Raw genomic sequence first — 17,761 nt, forward strand, 5'->3', positions numbered from 1 at the left:
GAGTGAGAACTAGTGAGATCATCAGGTCTTTCCATGTAACTTCACTGGCAGGGAATTGGCCCTTTAGTATGTACTGAGAATGATGGCACCAGGTGGCTGGGCTCATACCGACTGATATCAGAGGTTGAGCAAAAATCAAATTCGCCCAAACCTAGTGCCCCATGGTTAAGAACCTTGCTGCCTGGTGGGACATTGCGTCATGTTTAGTTAATGGGTTTATTGACCAGAAAGTGAGTGGAAAGTGAAGAGACTGGGTCCTGAATTTCAGCCAGCATAACAATGTCACAGGCAGAATGCTGACCAGGTGACCAGATGAGGGAAGTCTAGACCCAATGGGGGAGGAGCAGAGACGATCAGGAAAGTGACTGGGCCTACGTAGAGAATGGAGGACATCGCTTGCTTTCCCATCCGGATCATGTTCATTCCTGCACCCGCCTGCTTTTTCCTTGCTCGCTCTCCTCTTATCTCCTTCCTCCTCTCCTTTCAAACACCCAGTCCTCCAGCCCCCAACTCTTTTCCCTAATATCTCCCCCACTTTAATCCCCTGCCTTATCTCACCCAGTCTGATCTCTAAACTACCAACTAGGTACCTTAAGCAAACGTTTGAAATATGCTTCTTTAAAGAAATTACACGTGGCACTGTGTCAATTACCAGAAGCCTGTCTATCGAACTGTCTATGCTTTCAATTCTGTTCATCTACATTGTGAAAACCAAATGCTGGTTGTATGACGATTTGCAGAACACCTTCACCCAGTATCCAGGTAACCCTGGACTGTTTGTTGCTTGTCACTTTGTCTTACCATTCCAGTCAATCCTGTCTTGGTTCTCTACATTGATGTAATGAAGGCAGGTGTAAACTTGAGAAACAACATTCATCTTCCAACCAGGCCCCTTACAACCACAAGAACTCAAAAATTAATTCACTAATTTCAGATTGCCTTCCTTTACAGTTTGCATCCAAAATCATTACTGTTAACTTCAATTTCCTCTCTTCATAGATGCTCCATGGCCTGCTGAGTATTTCTCATATTCTTTTTTCTTTCATATTTGCAGTAACTACTCACACCTTCAACGTTGTTTCAACATTTCAGCCACTACCATTCATTCATTCAGTCTCTCCCAGTCTTCACTCTATCACTGACATTCCCTTTTTTGTCTCTCCACCCCACCTGCTCTCTACAACTTTAAAATAATGATCATTTTCTAACCTTTACTAGTTCTGATGAAAGATAATGACCTGAAATGTCAACTTTTTTCTCTCTCTCTCTCTCTCTCTCTCTCTGCAGATACTTCATTTTATTTTCAGATTCCCTGCGCCTGTAGGTCCATTGATCTTTTTGAGGAAGTAACCAGCAGGATAGACAAAGGAGAGCCAAGGCATGTAGTTTACTTGAAGGCCTTTGATAAAGTGCCACACGTGAGGCCGCTAAACAAGAAAGGAGCCCGTGATATCAGATAAAAGGTACAAGCATGAATAGAGGTTTGGCTGACTGACAGAAGGCAAAGAGAGGGAATAAAAGGAGCCTTTTCTGGTTGGCTGCCATTCACTCATTGACCCTATAACCTTGTTTACAGCTTGTCCTCTTGGTCACCCTGGTTTTACCATCTAGTAGACATCTCCCACCTTAGCAAACTGCTTTTATCTTCCCACTTTGGATGAAGGATCTTTGACCTTAAATGTCAACTTTGTTTTTCTTCCCAAAGATTCGACCTGACCTGTCATCAAGCAATTTCTCCAGAGATGCTGTTGGACCCGCTGTTACTCCAGCAATTTGTATCAATCTTCAGAGTAAGCCAGCGTCCGCAGTTCCTTCCTGCACGTGTAGAGATAGTTTTCAGGAAAAAAATAAAGGTGGGATGACATTACTCTGTGAGCCGGCATAGACCCGATGGGCTGAATGGCCTCGGTCTATGTCCTGAGGAAACAAGATCTGTCTGAAGAAAGATCCCGATCGGAAACGTCACCTATCCATGTTCTCCAGAGATGCTGCCCGAGCCGCTGAGTTACTCCAGCACGTTGTGTCTTTATTTTTAACCCAGCTTCTGCAGTTCCTTAGTTCGATGTGTCAAACCAATAAGGAGGTAGTGTTATTATTTATGCTCTGTGGCAATAGGAAAAAGCATAACTTCCTGTGACTTAAAAACAGGTGTGTTCCTCTTGTCTTTCCTGAGTATAAAATATGGGGCACTTGACAGATAACAGCTCTGTGAATCTGCAAGAGGAGAACAGACACGATGGTTGTGCACGAGCTCTGCTCCAAGGTACGCTTGAAAGCAACGTTTCAGTCCCGGTGTTTTTACTGTGTGTGGTTTTCTGCATTATTTTACTCTGATGATCTTGAGTAGCTCGGACATTTCCTTATACCCGCGCGGCCGTTACAAATCGCGCAAAGCAATTTCAGGAATAGCTGCAGACACAAGAGACGGCAGCTACTGGCATCTTGACCAAAATACAGAGTGCTGGTGAAACCCAGCAGTTCAGGGTCAGGCAGCATCTGAGGGGGGAGCGGGACAAACCGCATATCGGGGTCGGGACCGCTTCTTCAGACTCCCAAAACTGTAAGGGAATAACAGGGTGTGACATGTTGTTTTTTCCCTGAAGTATTAAGTCACAGCATGTTGCATGTTTACGTTGTTTCAATGATAACTGAGAAAGTGTGGAAGAAAGTAGAAATAAGGATCTCCTGGTGCTCGTTAATAGACAAAAGGACACAAAGTGCTGGGGTCATTCAGCTGGTCAGGCAGCAGGTCTGGAGTTTAAGGGTTGCGACCAGAAGCGTCACCTCTCCATGTTCTCCAGACGCTGCCTGACCCACTGAGTTACTACTCCAGCACTTTGTGTCCTAAAACTGTAGAGAAAGCCTGTCTGCCACTTTATTTCTGAATCATCTCTAAACTTCCTGTTGCTCTCAGACTGAGCGCGTTTTCTTCAAACTTGTTTGAACTAGGTTGTTTTTAATCTCAATCAGCCCAGTAACTTCCTCCCGCCTTCCAACCCTCAAAGGTGCGTTTACTTCTCCGGGGCATCTTGATCATCCTTAATCTTCATTACTCCACTGTTTGTTGTCGGGAGCGCGACCTCTGGGATTCCTTCTCCAACCCCCCCCCCCCCCCCGCGGTCTTTTCGTCCTCTCAAATCTACCTTTATGACCCTACATTTGATGCTCTAGAAACATGGACAAATTGGCTACAGGAATAGGCCATTCGACCCTTCCAGCCAGCACCACCATTCAATATGATCATGGCTGATCATCTAAAATCAGTACCCTGTTCCTGCTTTTCCCCAGATCCCTTGATTCCTTTAGTCCTAAGAGCTAAATCTTACTCTCTCCTGAAAACATCCAATGAATTGGCCTCCACTGCCTTCTGTGGCAGAGAATTCCACAGATTCACAACTCTCTGGGGGAAGAATTTTTTCCTGATCTCGGTCTTAAATGGCCTACCACTTATTCTTAAACTGTGACCCCTGGTTCTGGATTCCCTCAACATCAGGAACATTTTTCCTGCATGTCGCCTGTCCAATCCTTTAAGAATTTTATATGTTTCTCTAAGATCCCCTCTCATCCTTCTAAATTCCAGTGAATACAAGCCCCTGTTGACACATTCTTTCATCATTTGTCAGTCCCGTCATCCCGGGAATTACCTGGTGAATCTGTTATCTCCTTGCTTGACTCAATCACACCCTTGCTCTGATGGCACTCGTGTTAAGCACCTTTTATAATGTTGAAGACGTGTCACTCGGAAAAAGGTTCCCGACCCGAAATGGCGACTGTTTATTTCCTTCCACCTGCTGTCTGGCCCGTTGAGTTTCCCCAGCACTTTGTATCTTGTTTATGAACAGAAGTGCTGTTGTGATGAATGAATTCCTCACCTTTCTGTTGTTTCATTCCCTGCGCTGCACCCGAGGATTTGTGTCCGGCTCTGCTGTGCCTTTTTGTTTTGAATGTGTATCTACTGCACTTTCTTTCTTCCTCCATTGAAACACTTTGGGTTTGAACCAGAATTGAAAATAACTTACATTAGCTCTTCAGCAAAGTTTCATAAGTTCATCTTTAACAAAATAATGGAAGTTACATTTATATAAACTAGATGCAGGAACAATGAATGAGCGAGTCTGGGTTAAAACGTAGTCGTAGAATCGGAAATCAGAAGGAATCACAGAGGGGAAGCAGCGAGAGAGGATGTGGCAGAACTCTCGTCAGAGAGAGGAGAACGTCTTCAAAGGCAGTGCCTTCCTGCACATTTCGTCTGCTCCATTGCAAAATCTCTTCAAGGAATGTCTACTTTGAAGATGTTCTCCTCCTCTCTCCGACGAGAGTTCTGCAACGTCCTCTCTCGCTGTGATTCATCCTGCTCTCTGACTCTACGACCACGTTTTATCCCAGACTCGCTCAATCATTGATCTTTATCTCTCTGCATCAGCGTCTATATCTCTCATTTCCCTTATCCCCAATTAGTCCGAATAAGGGTCTCGACCCGAAACGTCACCCATTCTTTCTCTCCAGAGATGCTGCCTGTCCTGCTGAGTTACTCCAAGTTTTTGTTACTGAGTAGACGTGTTATTAAAGTGGCTCTGCCTACTCTTAAGGAGGCAAGATTTTCCTTTCAAATTTTCTCCAAGATCACATAAGTGGTGCCGACAACGCATTGTTTGCAGCAGGAAAACCCTGTTCTCTTTCTGGTATTATCGTCACAAGTGAATAGTTCCCTTCTAAAAGGGAAGTGCAACAGCCATAGTTCCCAGGTTGTACAGAGCCTGAGAGGCTTAACAAGTGCCAGTGCTAATTTTGAGTTATTTGTTTTTAAAGAACAATTAACTGAACTGAAATAACCTGTTTTCTTTTCATCTTTCAGGATGAGTTGAGCACCAAGCTGAAGGAAGCTGGCAATAAGTTAGTTGTTGTTGATTTCTCCGCAACTTGGTGCCAGCCGTGTGTCGGTATAAAGCAATCATTTGACGTGAGTATTGGCAGCTGCAAAAAATTGTAAATTAGTCTTATGAATATTTTGACTACTGAATGACTAAGTCTGAGCTTTGTTATCCACAAAACTTTCCGATTATGATTAGCCTGAAGCATCTCAATTTGGTTCCCTGTGTGAGTCATACAGCACAGAAACAGTCCCTTCTGAACAACTTGTCTATGCCGACCAAGATGCCTCTTCTTTGCTAGTTCCACCTGCCCGTGTTGACCCATACCTCTCTAAACCTTTCCTATCCAGTCCAAATGTATTTTAAATGTTGTTATCGTACTTCTTCAATTACTTCCTCTGGTAGCTCATTCTATATGTACACCAGCCTCTTCGTGGGAAAAAATCCCTTTAGGTTTCTCCTCTTTGATTTTAGAAATACGTAAAGGGGGGGGGAAGGGGAACTAGAAAGAGAGAGGGATTCCTCAGGAATCAAAGCGGTCAACTCTGTGTGCAGCCACAAGAGATGCGCAAGGTCCTCAATGAGTATTTCTCCTCTGTATTTATCGAGGGGAAAGACAGGAGGACGGAGGAACTTCAGGCTGTCAATGGAAGTGGCTTGAGAGCAGTCAGTGTTATGATCAAAGAGGTGCTGAAGGTACTATCGTGCATGAAGGTAGACAAATCTCCAGGACCTGATCAGATATATCCGAGGACATTGTGGGAAATAGAGAGGAAATTGCGGAAGACCTGATTGAAATTTATGAGTCGTCTTTAAATATAGGAGAGGTGCCGGAAGACTGGAGGGTTGCAAATGTTGTGTCTCTATTCAAGAAGGGCTGCAGGGAAAATGTTGGGAACTAAAGGCCGGTGAGTTTAACATCTGTGGTTGGAAAGTTACAAGAGAGTATTCTGAGGGATAGGATATACAGGCATTTAGACAGACAAGGGCCAATTAGGGATAGTCAGCATGGGTTTGTACATGGGAGGTCTTGTCCCACAAATCTGATTGAGTTTTTGAAGATGTGACCAAAAAGGTCAATGAGGGCAGAGCTGTACATGCTGTACATGTGGACTTCAGCAAAGCATTCGACAAGGTTTCACCTGGTAGGCTGCTCTGCAAGGTTAGATCGCCTGGGATCCAAGGAGAGTTAGCTGAATGGGTAAAAAATTGGCTTCATGGAAGAAACCAGAGGGTGATGGTGGAAGTGTGCTGCTCGGACTGGAGGTCTGTGACCAGTGGTGTGCCTCAGGGTTCGGTGCTGGGCCCATTACTGTTTGTCATCTACATCAATGATTAGATGAGAACATACACGGCAAAATTAGCAAGTTTGCAGATGATACAAAAGTGGGTGGTTTTGCAGATAGTGAAGATGGTTATGAAAAATTGCAGCAGGATCTTGATCAATTTGCCAGGTGGGCCAAGGAATAGTTGATGAAATGTAATGCAGAGAAATGTGATGTGTTGCATTTTGGGAAGTCTAACATGGGCAGGACCTAAACAGTGAATAGTCGGGATCTGGGTAGTGTTGTCAAGCAGAGGGACCTCGCAGTGTAGATGTATAGTTCCTTGAAGGTGGAGTCGCAGGTAGATCAGGTGATCAAAAAAGCTGTTGGCACACTGGCCTTCATCAGCCAGAGTATTGAGTATAGAAGTTGGGTCATGTTGCAGTTGTATAAGACGATGGTGAGGCTACATTTAGAGTATTTTGTTCAGTTGTGGACACCAAGTTATAGGAAAGATATTGTCAAGCTGGAAAGGGTACAGAGAAGAATTACGAGGATGTTGACAGGACTAGGAGGTCTGTGCTATAGGGAGAGATTGAGTAGGCTGGGACACTATTCCTTGGAACACAGGAGGATGAGGGGTAATCTTATTGAGGTGTATAGGATCATGAGAGAAATAGATCAGGTAGATGCAGAGTCTCGTGCCCAGACTAGGTGAATCGAGGACCAGAGGTCAGAGGTTTAAGGTGAAGGGGAAAAGATTTAATAGTAATCTGAGGGGTAACTTTTTCACACAAAGGGTGGTGGGTGTATGGAACAAGTGGCCAGAGGAGGTAGTTGAGGCAGGGACTATCCCATCATTTCAGAAACAGTTAGACAGGAACATGGATAGGATAGGTTTGGAAGGATATGGACCAATGTCATTACCTGAGAATATTGGTGAACAAAATGTTTTTTCACAACTATTTAGTAATCGCAGTGAAACCACAACCAATACTGCACTTTAACTGCAGATGTAAATGACTGAATTTCAGTCTTTAAAAAGTAATTCAAGTTTTATAAAGGAGAACATTATTTGCTGTAAAAGGAATACATTTAATTTTTATTTTCTCCCTAGGATCTTTCTACAAAATATACAGATGTGATTTTCTGTTTAATGGACGTGGATGAAGTCAGTGTAAGTTGGGAAATCTCTGCAAAAACACATCTTTACTTCGAAACACATTACAAACATTAAAAATGAAGACAAATTGCTGCAGTTCAATTCTTGGATGATAGAACAAGAGAGGAATTCTGGAAGTCTCAATAGACAATAGGTGCAGGAGGAGGCCATTCGGCCCTTCGATCCAGCACCGCCATTCAATGTGATCATGGCTGGTCATTCTCAATCAGTATCCCGTTCCTGCCTTCTCCCCATACCCCCTGACTCCGCTATCATTAAGAGCTCTATCTAGCTCTCTCTTGAATGCACTCAGAGATTTGGCCTCCACTGCCTTCTGTGGCAGTTAATTCCACAGATTTACAACTCTCTGACTGTCTTCTCCGTTCGACAGTCCCACCATTCCAGGAATTAACCTAGTTATTCAATCCTGGGCACACCATGATGTTCTGTGTATTCCTGGTCTTTGCATTTTGAAAGGTCGGGGTCTGGGGAGGGGCTGATACCAAAATTGAGAGGTTGTGATAGACAGGAAGATTTGAATTTGCTGGATCTCTTGCTTTAGATGAAACATAGAAAATAGGTGCAGGAGTAGGCCATTCAGCCATTCGAGCCAGCACCAGGAGAAGGGGGGGACAGGGAAGGGGAGAGGGTGCCACTCATCTCGGCCCCGTGGCACCAGCGCTGCAGCCAGAGCGATCCGTGGACCCAAAGCCTCTCCTGTATTGGGCTAGCATCCTCATCCTCATCCCCCATCCACCCCCACCCCCCCCCCCCCAACCCCACCCCACCCACCCTTTCTTTAAAATAAATTGCTTTTTAAAAAAAGAGATGAATCTCAAGGAAATAAAGATCCGATGTAAAATAAAGAGGTCGAGTGGGAAGTTGTAGCCCATCAATGGACTCCACGTGGGGGTGAATGGCAGGAGCAAATCAGGATGCCCAGGCGACCAATCAGGGCGGGTCCCCCCACATCGGACCCGGACCAATTGGGGGTCGAGTGTGTGGTCAGAGCTGAACACAAAATGGCAACCCTCCCCCAACTGCGCACACGCTGAGCAGGCGGACATACATTGGGCCCAAAGCTCTCCTGCATTGGTGTAGCACCCTCCGCTCCCCGACCTCCCCTCCCCCTCACCCACTCCATCCCCCCTCCCTCCCCCTCACACTCCACCCCCCCACTCACCCACCCCACCCCCCCTCCCTCCCTCACCCACTCCATCCCCCCTCCCTCCCCCCTCCCTCCCCCTACTCCTTACCCCCCTCACCCCTCCATCCCCCCCTCACCCACTCCACCCCCCTCCTTTCCACCCACTCACCCACTCCATCCCCCTCCCTGCACACCCCTCACCCACTCCACCGCCCCTCCCTCACCCACCATCCCCCTCCCCCACACACCCACTCCATCCCCCCCTCCCTCCCCTACTCAACCACTCCTTCCCCCTTCCCCTCCCCCACTCACCTACTCCATCCCCTCTATTCCCCCCTCCCTCCCCACCCAACTGACCCACTCCACCCCCTCCCTCACCCACTCCATTCCCCCCTCCCCACTCACACTCCATCCCCCCTCCCTCCACTCACTCTTTTGCCCCTCACCTCTCCATTCTCACCCCCCTCACCCAACTCCGTCCCCCCCACTCATCCACTCCATCCCCCTTTTCCCCACCCACTCCATCCCACCACTTCCCTCACCCGCTCCATCCCCGCCTCCCCCCCAATCATCCACTGCATCCCTCCTCCCCCCACCCACTCCATCCCACCCCTTCCCTTACCCACTCCATCCCCGCCTCCCTCCCCCCCACTCACCCACTCCACTGGGGGTTGTAGTCCGATGATGGTCCAGGGCGCTGGGCCCGAGCGGGAGCGGGAACTCAACTACGCCGTCGGCTGAAGCGGGCGCTGGAGGAGACGGAGGGGAATGATGAGATGGCGGGTCAACGACCATTTTCCTCCTGCTTGGAATCTCCCCCAGGGCTGGGTGCGGGCGAGGGGGGAGAGGAAAGGGGAAAGGGAGCCACTCACCCCGGCCCCAGGCGGCCATCGCATTGGGCAGCAGCAGGAGAGCGGCCGTCCTGGCAGCAGCCATCTTATTTCACCGTCTCTCTGGGGGGCGCTCCTCTGGGTGGGGGGCACAATTGCTTCCACAAGCTGAAGACCTTTAAGAAGTCGGTTTGAAAGGTATTTGAGGCCACCAGGGATTGGATGATGATGTTCATCTAAGCAGGACACTAGCTGAAGACTGACAGGTGGCCTGTTGTTGTGCACTATACTATAATTCTAATAATATATGTCTTTCTTTCAGGAATTAACTGCAGAATACGAGATCAAAAAAGTTCCAACATTCATCTTTATCAGGGATGGAGAAAAGGTACAATTATATTTCACTACGAAGCATATTCTACCAACTTTACAAGAATGGCCACTTCCCTTTCACATGGAGATATTTAGAAAGTTGAGAAACCTAAAAAAGTATAATAAAATTATGAGAGTCATAGATAGGGGAGACAGTCAGAACCTTTCTCCCAGGTGGAAATGTCAAGGATTAGAGGCCACAGCTTTAAGGTCAGAAAAGGAAGGGTTAAAGGAAATGTGCAGAACAAGTTAGTTTTTTTTACACAGAGAGTGGTGGGCACCTGGAAAGTGTCAGGGCTGGTGCTGGAAGCAGATGCAATAGTTGCGTGGTGGATAGGCGCCAATTTGCAGGGAATGGAGGCACAAATATTATGGGTTGTAAGGGCCTGTTCCAGTGCTGTACTATTCTATGTTCTAATTAACACATTGGTCATCCTGCTAGCTTGGAACAGGTGGACTGAAAGGTTGCATCCATTCAAGTTACTGTGAAGCAGAACACTGTGTCACAATGATTTCTGAAGACAATGAGATTAGATCCCATTCAGATTACCCAAGCATAAAGTGTATGCTGACAATACACCCATAACCTCTACCGTACAAAACAAAGGAATCATAAACTGTGGAATTTCAAGTGTCAGAGGCGTTAGCATCAGGCAGAAATCGGAGAGGAGTATTAAAGGTGATAACCCGAATTAGAAAAAGGCTGGAAATGGCATTCCGCGTGGAATGGTGCCTGATCGGAAGCATGCACTTTGCACAAATGAATTAATCTTTGGAATTGGAAGTACTATGTCAAAGGTTTGTGGAGAAGGGGAGGTGAATGACAGGTACGGGCAACATATTTTGAAATTGTTAAATGTCAATAATTGTCAAATGTAAATGTAAACATTTCTTTGGAAAATATAAACAAATAATGGCCCATGACAATGTTTGGATGAAGGCCTCCGAGACCTTGCACCAGTGTAGAGATTACGGTGAAAGTGAGTTGGGGAGAGGATCACACAGGGGAGAGATCACGAGTGGGAAACAGGCTGAGAACATTAGGAATGAGAGGGAATGGTGGATGCACAAAATAACGATGGAATATTAAAGGAGGTAACATGGAGGAGAATGGTCCTTGAATCTCAGGTGGTGGCCCAGGTTGGGCATTGTAACAACTTTGAGGCGATGCAAGGCTTTTTTTCACAGGTGCAAGGCTTTTTTCCAACTAGCTGATTCTTCAATGTTGCATTTTCAGGTAACTTCACTTGAAGGAGCAAAGGTGGCTCCGATTGAAAAAAAAATCCAAGAACTGACAATGATGGAACAGGCGTGACTCTTTGGCGAATTCTTTCAGCACCTGTCCTTGCTGTGAAATGGCTGGACAAAATGAAAGCTATTAATGCACAGTGAAGTGATCTAGGATGTAAAATAATAAAAGTTCTGCACATGATGGTCTTGTGAACACTGATATTTAAAGTTATATGGTTAGATCCTTCATGGTTTGGCTCTCCTCCCTTTACCCATCAATGAGGGGAGAGGATAAGATCTATCCATGTAAATGAGATTGGAAGCACTAGAGGGATTTACTGTGATTATTCACTGTGGAACAGGACATTTTCCTTCCCTTGTGCATCTTAATTATGCCTTTGAAAATCTATTCTAAGTTGTTGTCAATAGTATGTACAGTGCATTCAGAAAGTATTCAGACCCCTTCACTTTTTCCACATTTTGCTACGTTGCAGCCTTATTTTAAAATGGAATAAATTCTTTTTTTATAATCATTAATCTACACACAATACCCCATATTAAAAAAGCGAGAACAGGTGTTTAGAAATTTTTGCAAAGCAATTAAAAAGAAATAACTGAAATATCACATTCACATAAGTATTCAGACCCTTTGCTATGACACTCAAAATTGAGCTTATGTTCATTCTGTTTCCATTGATTATCCTTGAGATGTTTCTACAACTTGCTTGGAGTCCACCAGTGGTAACCTAAATTGATTGGACATGATTTGGAAAGGCGCACACGTGTCCATATAAGGTCCCACAGTTGACAGTGCATGTCAGAGCAAAAACCAAGCCATGAAGACGAAGTAATTGTCCGTAGACCTCCGAGACACGATTGTGTCGAGACACAGATCTGAGGAAGGGTATAAAACAATTTCTGCAGCATTGCAGGTCCCGAAGAGCACAGTGGCCTCCGTCATTCTTAAATAGAAGAACTTTGGAACCACCAGGACTCTTCATAGACCAAGAACCCGATGGTCACTCTGACAGAGCTCCAGAGTTCCTCTGTGAAGATGGAACAACCTTCCAGAAGGACAACTATATCTGCAGCCCTCCACCAATCAGGTCTTTATGGTAGAGTGGCCAGACGGAAGTTGATCCTCAGTAAAAGGCACATGGCAGCCCGCTTGGAGTTTGCCAAAAGGCACCTAAAGGACTCAGACCATGAGAAACAAGATTCTCTGGTCTGATGAAACCGAGATTGAACTCTTTGGCCTGAATGCCAAGCGGCACTGCTCATCACCTGTCTAATCCCATACCTACGGTGAAGCATGGTGGTGGCAGCATCATGCTGTGGGGATATTTTTCAGCAGCAGGAACTGGGAGACTAGTCAGTATTGAGGGAAAGATGAAAGGAGCAAAGTACAGAGAGATCCCTGATGAAAACCTGCTCCAGAGCATTCTGGACCTCAGTCTCGGGCGGAGGTTCACCTTCCAACAGGACAACGACCTAAGCACACAGCCAAGACAACGCAGGAGTGGCTTCGAGACAAGTCTGAATGTCCTTGAGTGGCCCAGCCAGAGCCCGGACTTGAACCCAATCGAACATCTCTGGAGGGGCCTGAAAATAGACAATAGGTGAAGGAGTAGGCCATTCGGCCCTTCGAGCCATTCAATATGATCATGGCTGATCATTCACAATCAGTACCCCGTCCCTGCCATCTCCCCATACCCCCTGACTCTGCTATCTTTAAGAGCTCTATCTAGCTCTCTCTTGAAAGCATCCAGAGAATTGGCCTCCACTGCCATCTGAGGCAGAGAATTCCACAGATTTACAACTCTGACTGAAAAAGTTTTCCCTCATCTCCATTCTAAATGGCTTACCCCTTATTCTTAAACTGTGGCCCCTGGTACTGGACACCCCCAACATTGGGAAAATAGCTGTTCATCATCACTCCCCATCCAACCTGATAGAGCTTGAGAGGATCTGCAGAGAAGAATGGGAGAAATTATCCAAATACAGGTGAGCCAAGCTTGTAACGTCATACCCAAGAAGACTTGAGGCTGTAATCGCTGCCAAAGGTGCCTCAACAAAGTATTGAGTAAATGGTCTGAATATTTATGTAAATATGATATTTCAGTTATTTCTTTTTAATTACATTGCAAACGTTTCTAAACACCCATTTTTGCTTTTTTATTATGGGGTATTGTGTGTAGATTGATGATAAAAAAATAATAATTTAATCTATTTTAAAATAAGGCTCTAACATAGCTAAATGTAGAAAAAGTGAAGGGATATGAATACTTTCTCAATGAACTGTACCTTAATGGGGATAGTGCAATTGCAGGTCCAGCCAGCGGCTAAGAATGGGACTGATTGTTTGCCTTCAGTGAAGTCAAGTCGTCTACTTTATTTGTCACATACACATACAAGATGTGCAGTGAAATGAAAGTGGCAACGCCTGCCGATTGTGCTAAAACTACAAACAGAATAGAATTATTATATATTTTTTAAAGACATCTCATCTGCAGGAAGATATAGATGAGATGGTCAGATGGGCGGAGCAGTGGCAGATGGAATTTAATCCTGAAAAGTGCGAGGTGATGCACTTTGGCAGAAATAACTTGGAGAGGGAGTACACCATGAATGGAAGGACCCTAGGGAAGACAGGGGTACAGAGGGACCTTGGAGTACAGGTACACAAGTCCTTGAAGGCAGCAGGACAGGTGGACAGGGTGGTCAAAATGGCATATGGGTTACTGGCCTTCATTAGCTGGGGCATCGAATATAAAAGTAGGGGGGTAATGATGGAATTGTACAGAACATTGGTGAGGCCACAGCTGGAGTATTGTGTACAGTTCTGGTCACCACATTATAGAAAGGATGTGATAGCTTTGGAGAGGGTGCAGAGGAGATTCACCAGGATGCTGCCAGGGATGAAGGGCCTCGGCTATGAGGAGAGACTGAGCAGACTGGGGTTGTTTTCCCTGGAGCAGAGAAGGCTGAGAGGGGACATGATCGAGGTGTACAAGATCATGAGGGGCATAGATAAGGTAGATGGCGGGGAACTTCTTCCACTGGTGGAAGGTTCAACAACGAGGGGACATAGATACAGGGTAAGGGGAGGGAGGTTTCGGGGGGATGTGAGAAATAACTTTTTCACCCAGAGGGTGGTTGGAGTCTGGAACTCACTGCCTGGGGTGGTGGTGGAGGCGGGAACACTCACAACGTTTAAGAGGCATTTGGATGGGCACTTGAAATGCTACAACATTCAGGGCTACGATCCAAATGCGGGAAAATGGGATTAAAATTAGACTATGTTTGATAACGGGCGGCGCGGACACGATGGGCCGAAGGGCCTCTTTCTGTGCTGTAGGACTCTATGACTCTATGACACAACACAAAAACTAAATTAATACTGTAAATTAGTCCCTGGTGATACGAGTTAACAGTCCTGATGGCCTGTGGAAAGAAACTCCGTCTCATCCTCTCTGTTTTCACAGCGTGACAGCGGTGGCGTTTGCCTGACCGCAGCAGCTGGAATAGTCCATTGCTGGGGTGGTAGGGGTCCCCCATAATGTTGCTGGCTCTGGATCTGCACCTCCTGAAGTATAGGTCCTGCGGGGGGGCAAGTGTAGTTCCCATAGTGTGTTCAGCCGAAAGCACTACTCTCCACAGAGCCTTCCTGTCCTGGGCAGAGCTGTTCCCAAACCAGATTGAGATGTTGCCGGACAAGCTGCTTTCTACAGCCCCAGAGTAGAAGCACTGAAGGATCCTCAGAGAGACTCTGAATTTCCTCAGCTGTCTGAGGTGGTAAAGGCGCTGCCTTGCCTTACTCACCAGTGCGGCAATGTGTGTTGTCCATGTCAGATCCTCTGTGATGTGGACTCCCAGGTATTTAAAGCTGCTCACCCTATCCACAGTAATCCCATTTATCTCCAGTGGCGTGTACGTCCTCGGATGTTGAGCCCTTCTAAAGTCCACAATCAGCTCCTTAGTTTTTGTGACATTCAAGAGGAGGCTGCTGTCCTGACAACAGAGTGCCAGATCAGCCACCTCCTCCCGGTAGGCCTTCTCATCGTTATCGGAGATCAGGCCCACCACCACAGTGTCATCAGCAAACTTGATGATGGAGATGGAGTTGAACCTGGCCACACAGTCATGTGTGTACAGGGAGTACAGTAGGGGGCTAAGGATGCAACCCTGGGGGGATCCTGTGTTCAGGGTGAGGGGGTTAGATGTATGTCTCCCCATCTTGACCACTTGGGGCCTGGCGGTGATAAATTCCAGGACCCAGGCACACAGGGGAGTGTTAAGCCCCAGTTTCAGCAGCTTCTCAGCAAGTCTGGTGGGGACTATTGTATTGAAAGCTGAACTAAAATCAGTGAACAGCATCCTTAGCCCCCATTCTGGCTGTCAAGATGAGAGAGAGCGGTGTGCAGAACCTGGGAGACCGCATCATCCGTGGATCTGTTCAGACGGTATGCGAACTGCAGCCGGTCCATATTATGAGGGAGGAGGGCACAGATGTGGTTCTTGATCAGCCTCTCGAAGCATTTCACGACCACCGAGGTGAGGGCCACCGGTCGGTAGTCATTCAAACACGCTGGAGAGGCATTCTTTGGCACTGGTACGATGATGGATCTTTTGAAGCATGCAGGGACCAAGAACTTGGCCAAGGAGAGGTTGAATATTGTGGTGAGCACTGGAGCAAGCTGAGTAGCACAAGACTTTAGTACTCACCCAGATATGCCATCTGGGCCTACAGCTTTCCTCGTGTTCACACGCGTCAGAGCCCTCCTCACATCGTGCTCGGACACCGAGAATGTGTGCATATCCCCAGCGATGGATCCCCCTCCAGCCTCGCTGGCCAGCACGCTGGTGGTGTTGTTTTTAGATGGCGAGCTAGGGGTAATGTTGTCCATCTCAAATCGTGCGTAGAAGGAGTTCAAGTCATCAGCTAGGGAGGTGCCGGCACTTCCGGTTGAGGGGGGGGGATAGTCCGTAGCCCCTGCCAAAGGCGTCTGGTGTCCTGCTGCTCCATCTGCGACTCCATCCTGTCCCTGTACCTCCTTTTTGCGTCCTTCACCATCCTTCGCAGTCGGTAGGACTCTACCTTGTAGTCGTCCATATTGCCGAATGCCAGGCCAGAGTTGTAAGCAGCGGTGCGAGCATTCAAGGCACGCGAATAGACCTGTCCACCCAGGGTTTTGGATTAGGAAAGATACTAACCCTTATCGTGGGGACGATGTTATCGGCTATTGTTGCAATGAAGCCCGTAACCGCTTCCGCGAACTCACTGACGTCTCTGGAACTTGCTCGGAACATATTCCAGTCAACATCGCTCAGTGCATCGTGCAGCATGGCCTCTGAATGGTCAGACCACCACTTTACGTCCCTCGTTACTGCCGTTTCCCGTACTATCCGTTGTTTATACTCCGGCAGCAGGAAAATGGCAGCGTGGTCAGATTTTCCAAGAGGAGGGAGAGAAACGGCCTCATATGAGGTTTAAAGCACAGAATGAGGTTTAAAGCACAGAAGCAAGGATATCTTGCTGCAATCGTACAAGGCCAGAGCGAGTCCACACTTAAGGTATTTTGGTCTTGTTACCTAAGAAAGGATACGTTTGCCACAAAGGGAGTGTGACAAAAGTTCATCAGATTGACCCTTAGGACTGTGCAACTCCTGTGTGAAGAGAGATTAGACTCATCTCGGCCGGGCGTTGAAGATTAGAAGAATGAGAGGGGATGTAAATGAGATGTACAAAATTCTGATATTGCAGCGGGCTGGATTACCAGGAGGATACTTCCTTGTGCTGGGGGGTCTAGATCAAGGGCTCATTCTTGGGTTGCAGGGAAAGAGAGATAGAACTGAGATGAAGAGATGTGAATCTGAGGCTCTATAAAGCGTTTGCCAGGCTGCATTTGGAGCATTGTGAGTAATTTTGGGCACCTTATCTGAGGAAGGATGTGCTGGCTCTGGAGAGAGTCCAGAGAAGGTTAACAAGAATGATCCCAGGAATGAGTGGGTTAACATATGATGAGCGTTTGATGGCACTGGCCCTGTACTTGCTGGAGTTTAGAAGGATGATGGGGGACCTCATTGAAACGTACCGAATAGTGAAAGGCTTGGATAGAGTGGATGTGGAGAGGGCATTCCTTTAGGAAGGAGATTTCTTAAGTCAAGGGGCTGGTGAATCTGCGGAATTCTTTGTCACAGGCGGTTATGGCCAAATCAATGGATATTTTTAAGGCTGAAATAGATAGAATCTTGATTAGTATGTTTAGGGTTCTGGAGAGAAGGCAGGAGAATGGGGTTAGGAGGGAAAGATTGATAAGCCATGATTAAATGGCGGAGTATACTTGACGGGCCGAATGGCCTAATTCTACTCCTATCACATGATCTTATGAAGATACATTTCTTGACCCAGATAGTGATGACCCTGGTGAATTCTCTTCTAAGAGGGCTGTGGTGGCTACATTGCCAAATTTGCTTCTGGATGCAAAAGATATCTAGAACTGTGGTGAAGAGCAGGAATAATGTACTAGGATAATTGATCACAGTTGATTAGCTGAATGGTGCAATAGGTTTGAAATGCAAACTACCATACAACTGTAAACATTTTCTATGTTTTTTAATTTTCATTGCGTCTATTGGGATATTGGGTTGAGATGGGGGAGTTAAATGTTCCATGGGCCTTGTGCCGGAGGCTACCTGACTAGTCATTTGCCTCAACTGTACCCAGCCACTGTGCCCTGCCTTTCATTCCCTTCACCTCATATGATTTCCAGGTTGCAGTGAACCCAACTCATCAACAAGTGAGGAGTGCCTTTCCTAAAAGGCCTGTCCCTCAAAATTAACCGAGTTGCCTGTCAGAACACACACTGCCTCAATCTGATCAC

The 17,761-nt window shown here is 46.6% G+C and overlaps 1 protein-coding gene across 1 annotated transcript; it reads left to right on the top strand.

The window, feature by feature from the left end:
* Nucleotides 1-2,175: 2,175 nt before the first annotated feature.
* On the top strand, nucleotides 2,176-10,982 carry LOC144590585 (thioredoxin-like). The gene is made up of 5 exons (XM_078395103.1): nucleotides 2,176-2,263; nucleotides 4,856-4,960; nucleotides 7,254-7,313; nucleotides 9,598-9,663; nucleotides 10,885-10,982. Exons 1-5 carry the CDS (start codon nucleotides 2,237-2,239, stop codon nucleotides 10,960-10,962), a joined length of 336 nt encoding a protein of 111 aa, XP_078251229.1. The 5' UTR covers nucleotides 2,176-2,236; the 3' UTR covers nucleotides 10,963-10,982.
* Nucleotides 10,983-17,761: the final 6,779 nt, after the last annotated feature.

This window comes from Rhinoraja longicauda, chromosome 3 (assembly GCF_053455715.1).
Source record: "Rhinoraja longicauda isolate Sanriku21f chromosome 3, sRhiLon1.1, whole genome shotgun sequence".
Lineage (NCBI taxonomy): Eukaryota > Metazoa > Chordata > Chondrichthyes > Rajiformes > Arhynchobatidae > Rhinoraja > Rhinoraja longicauda.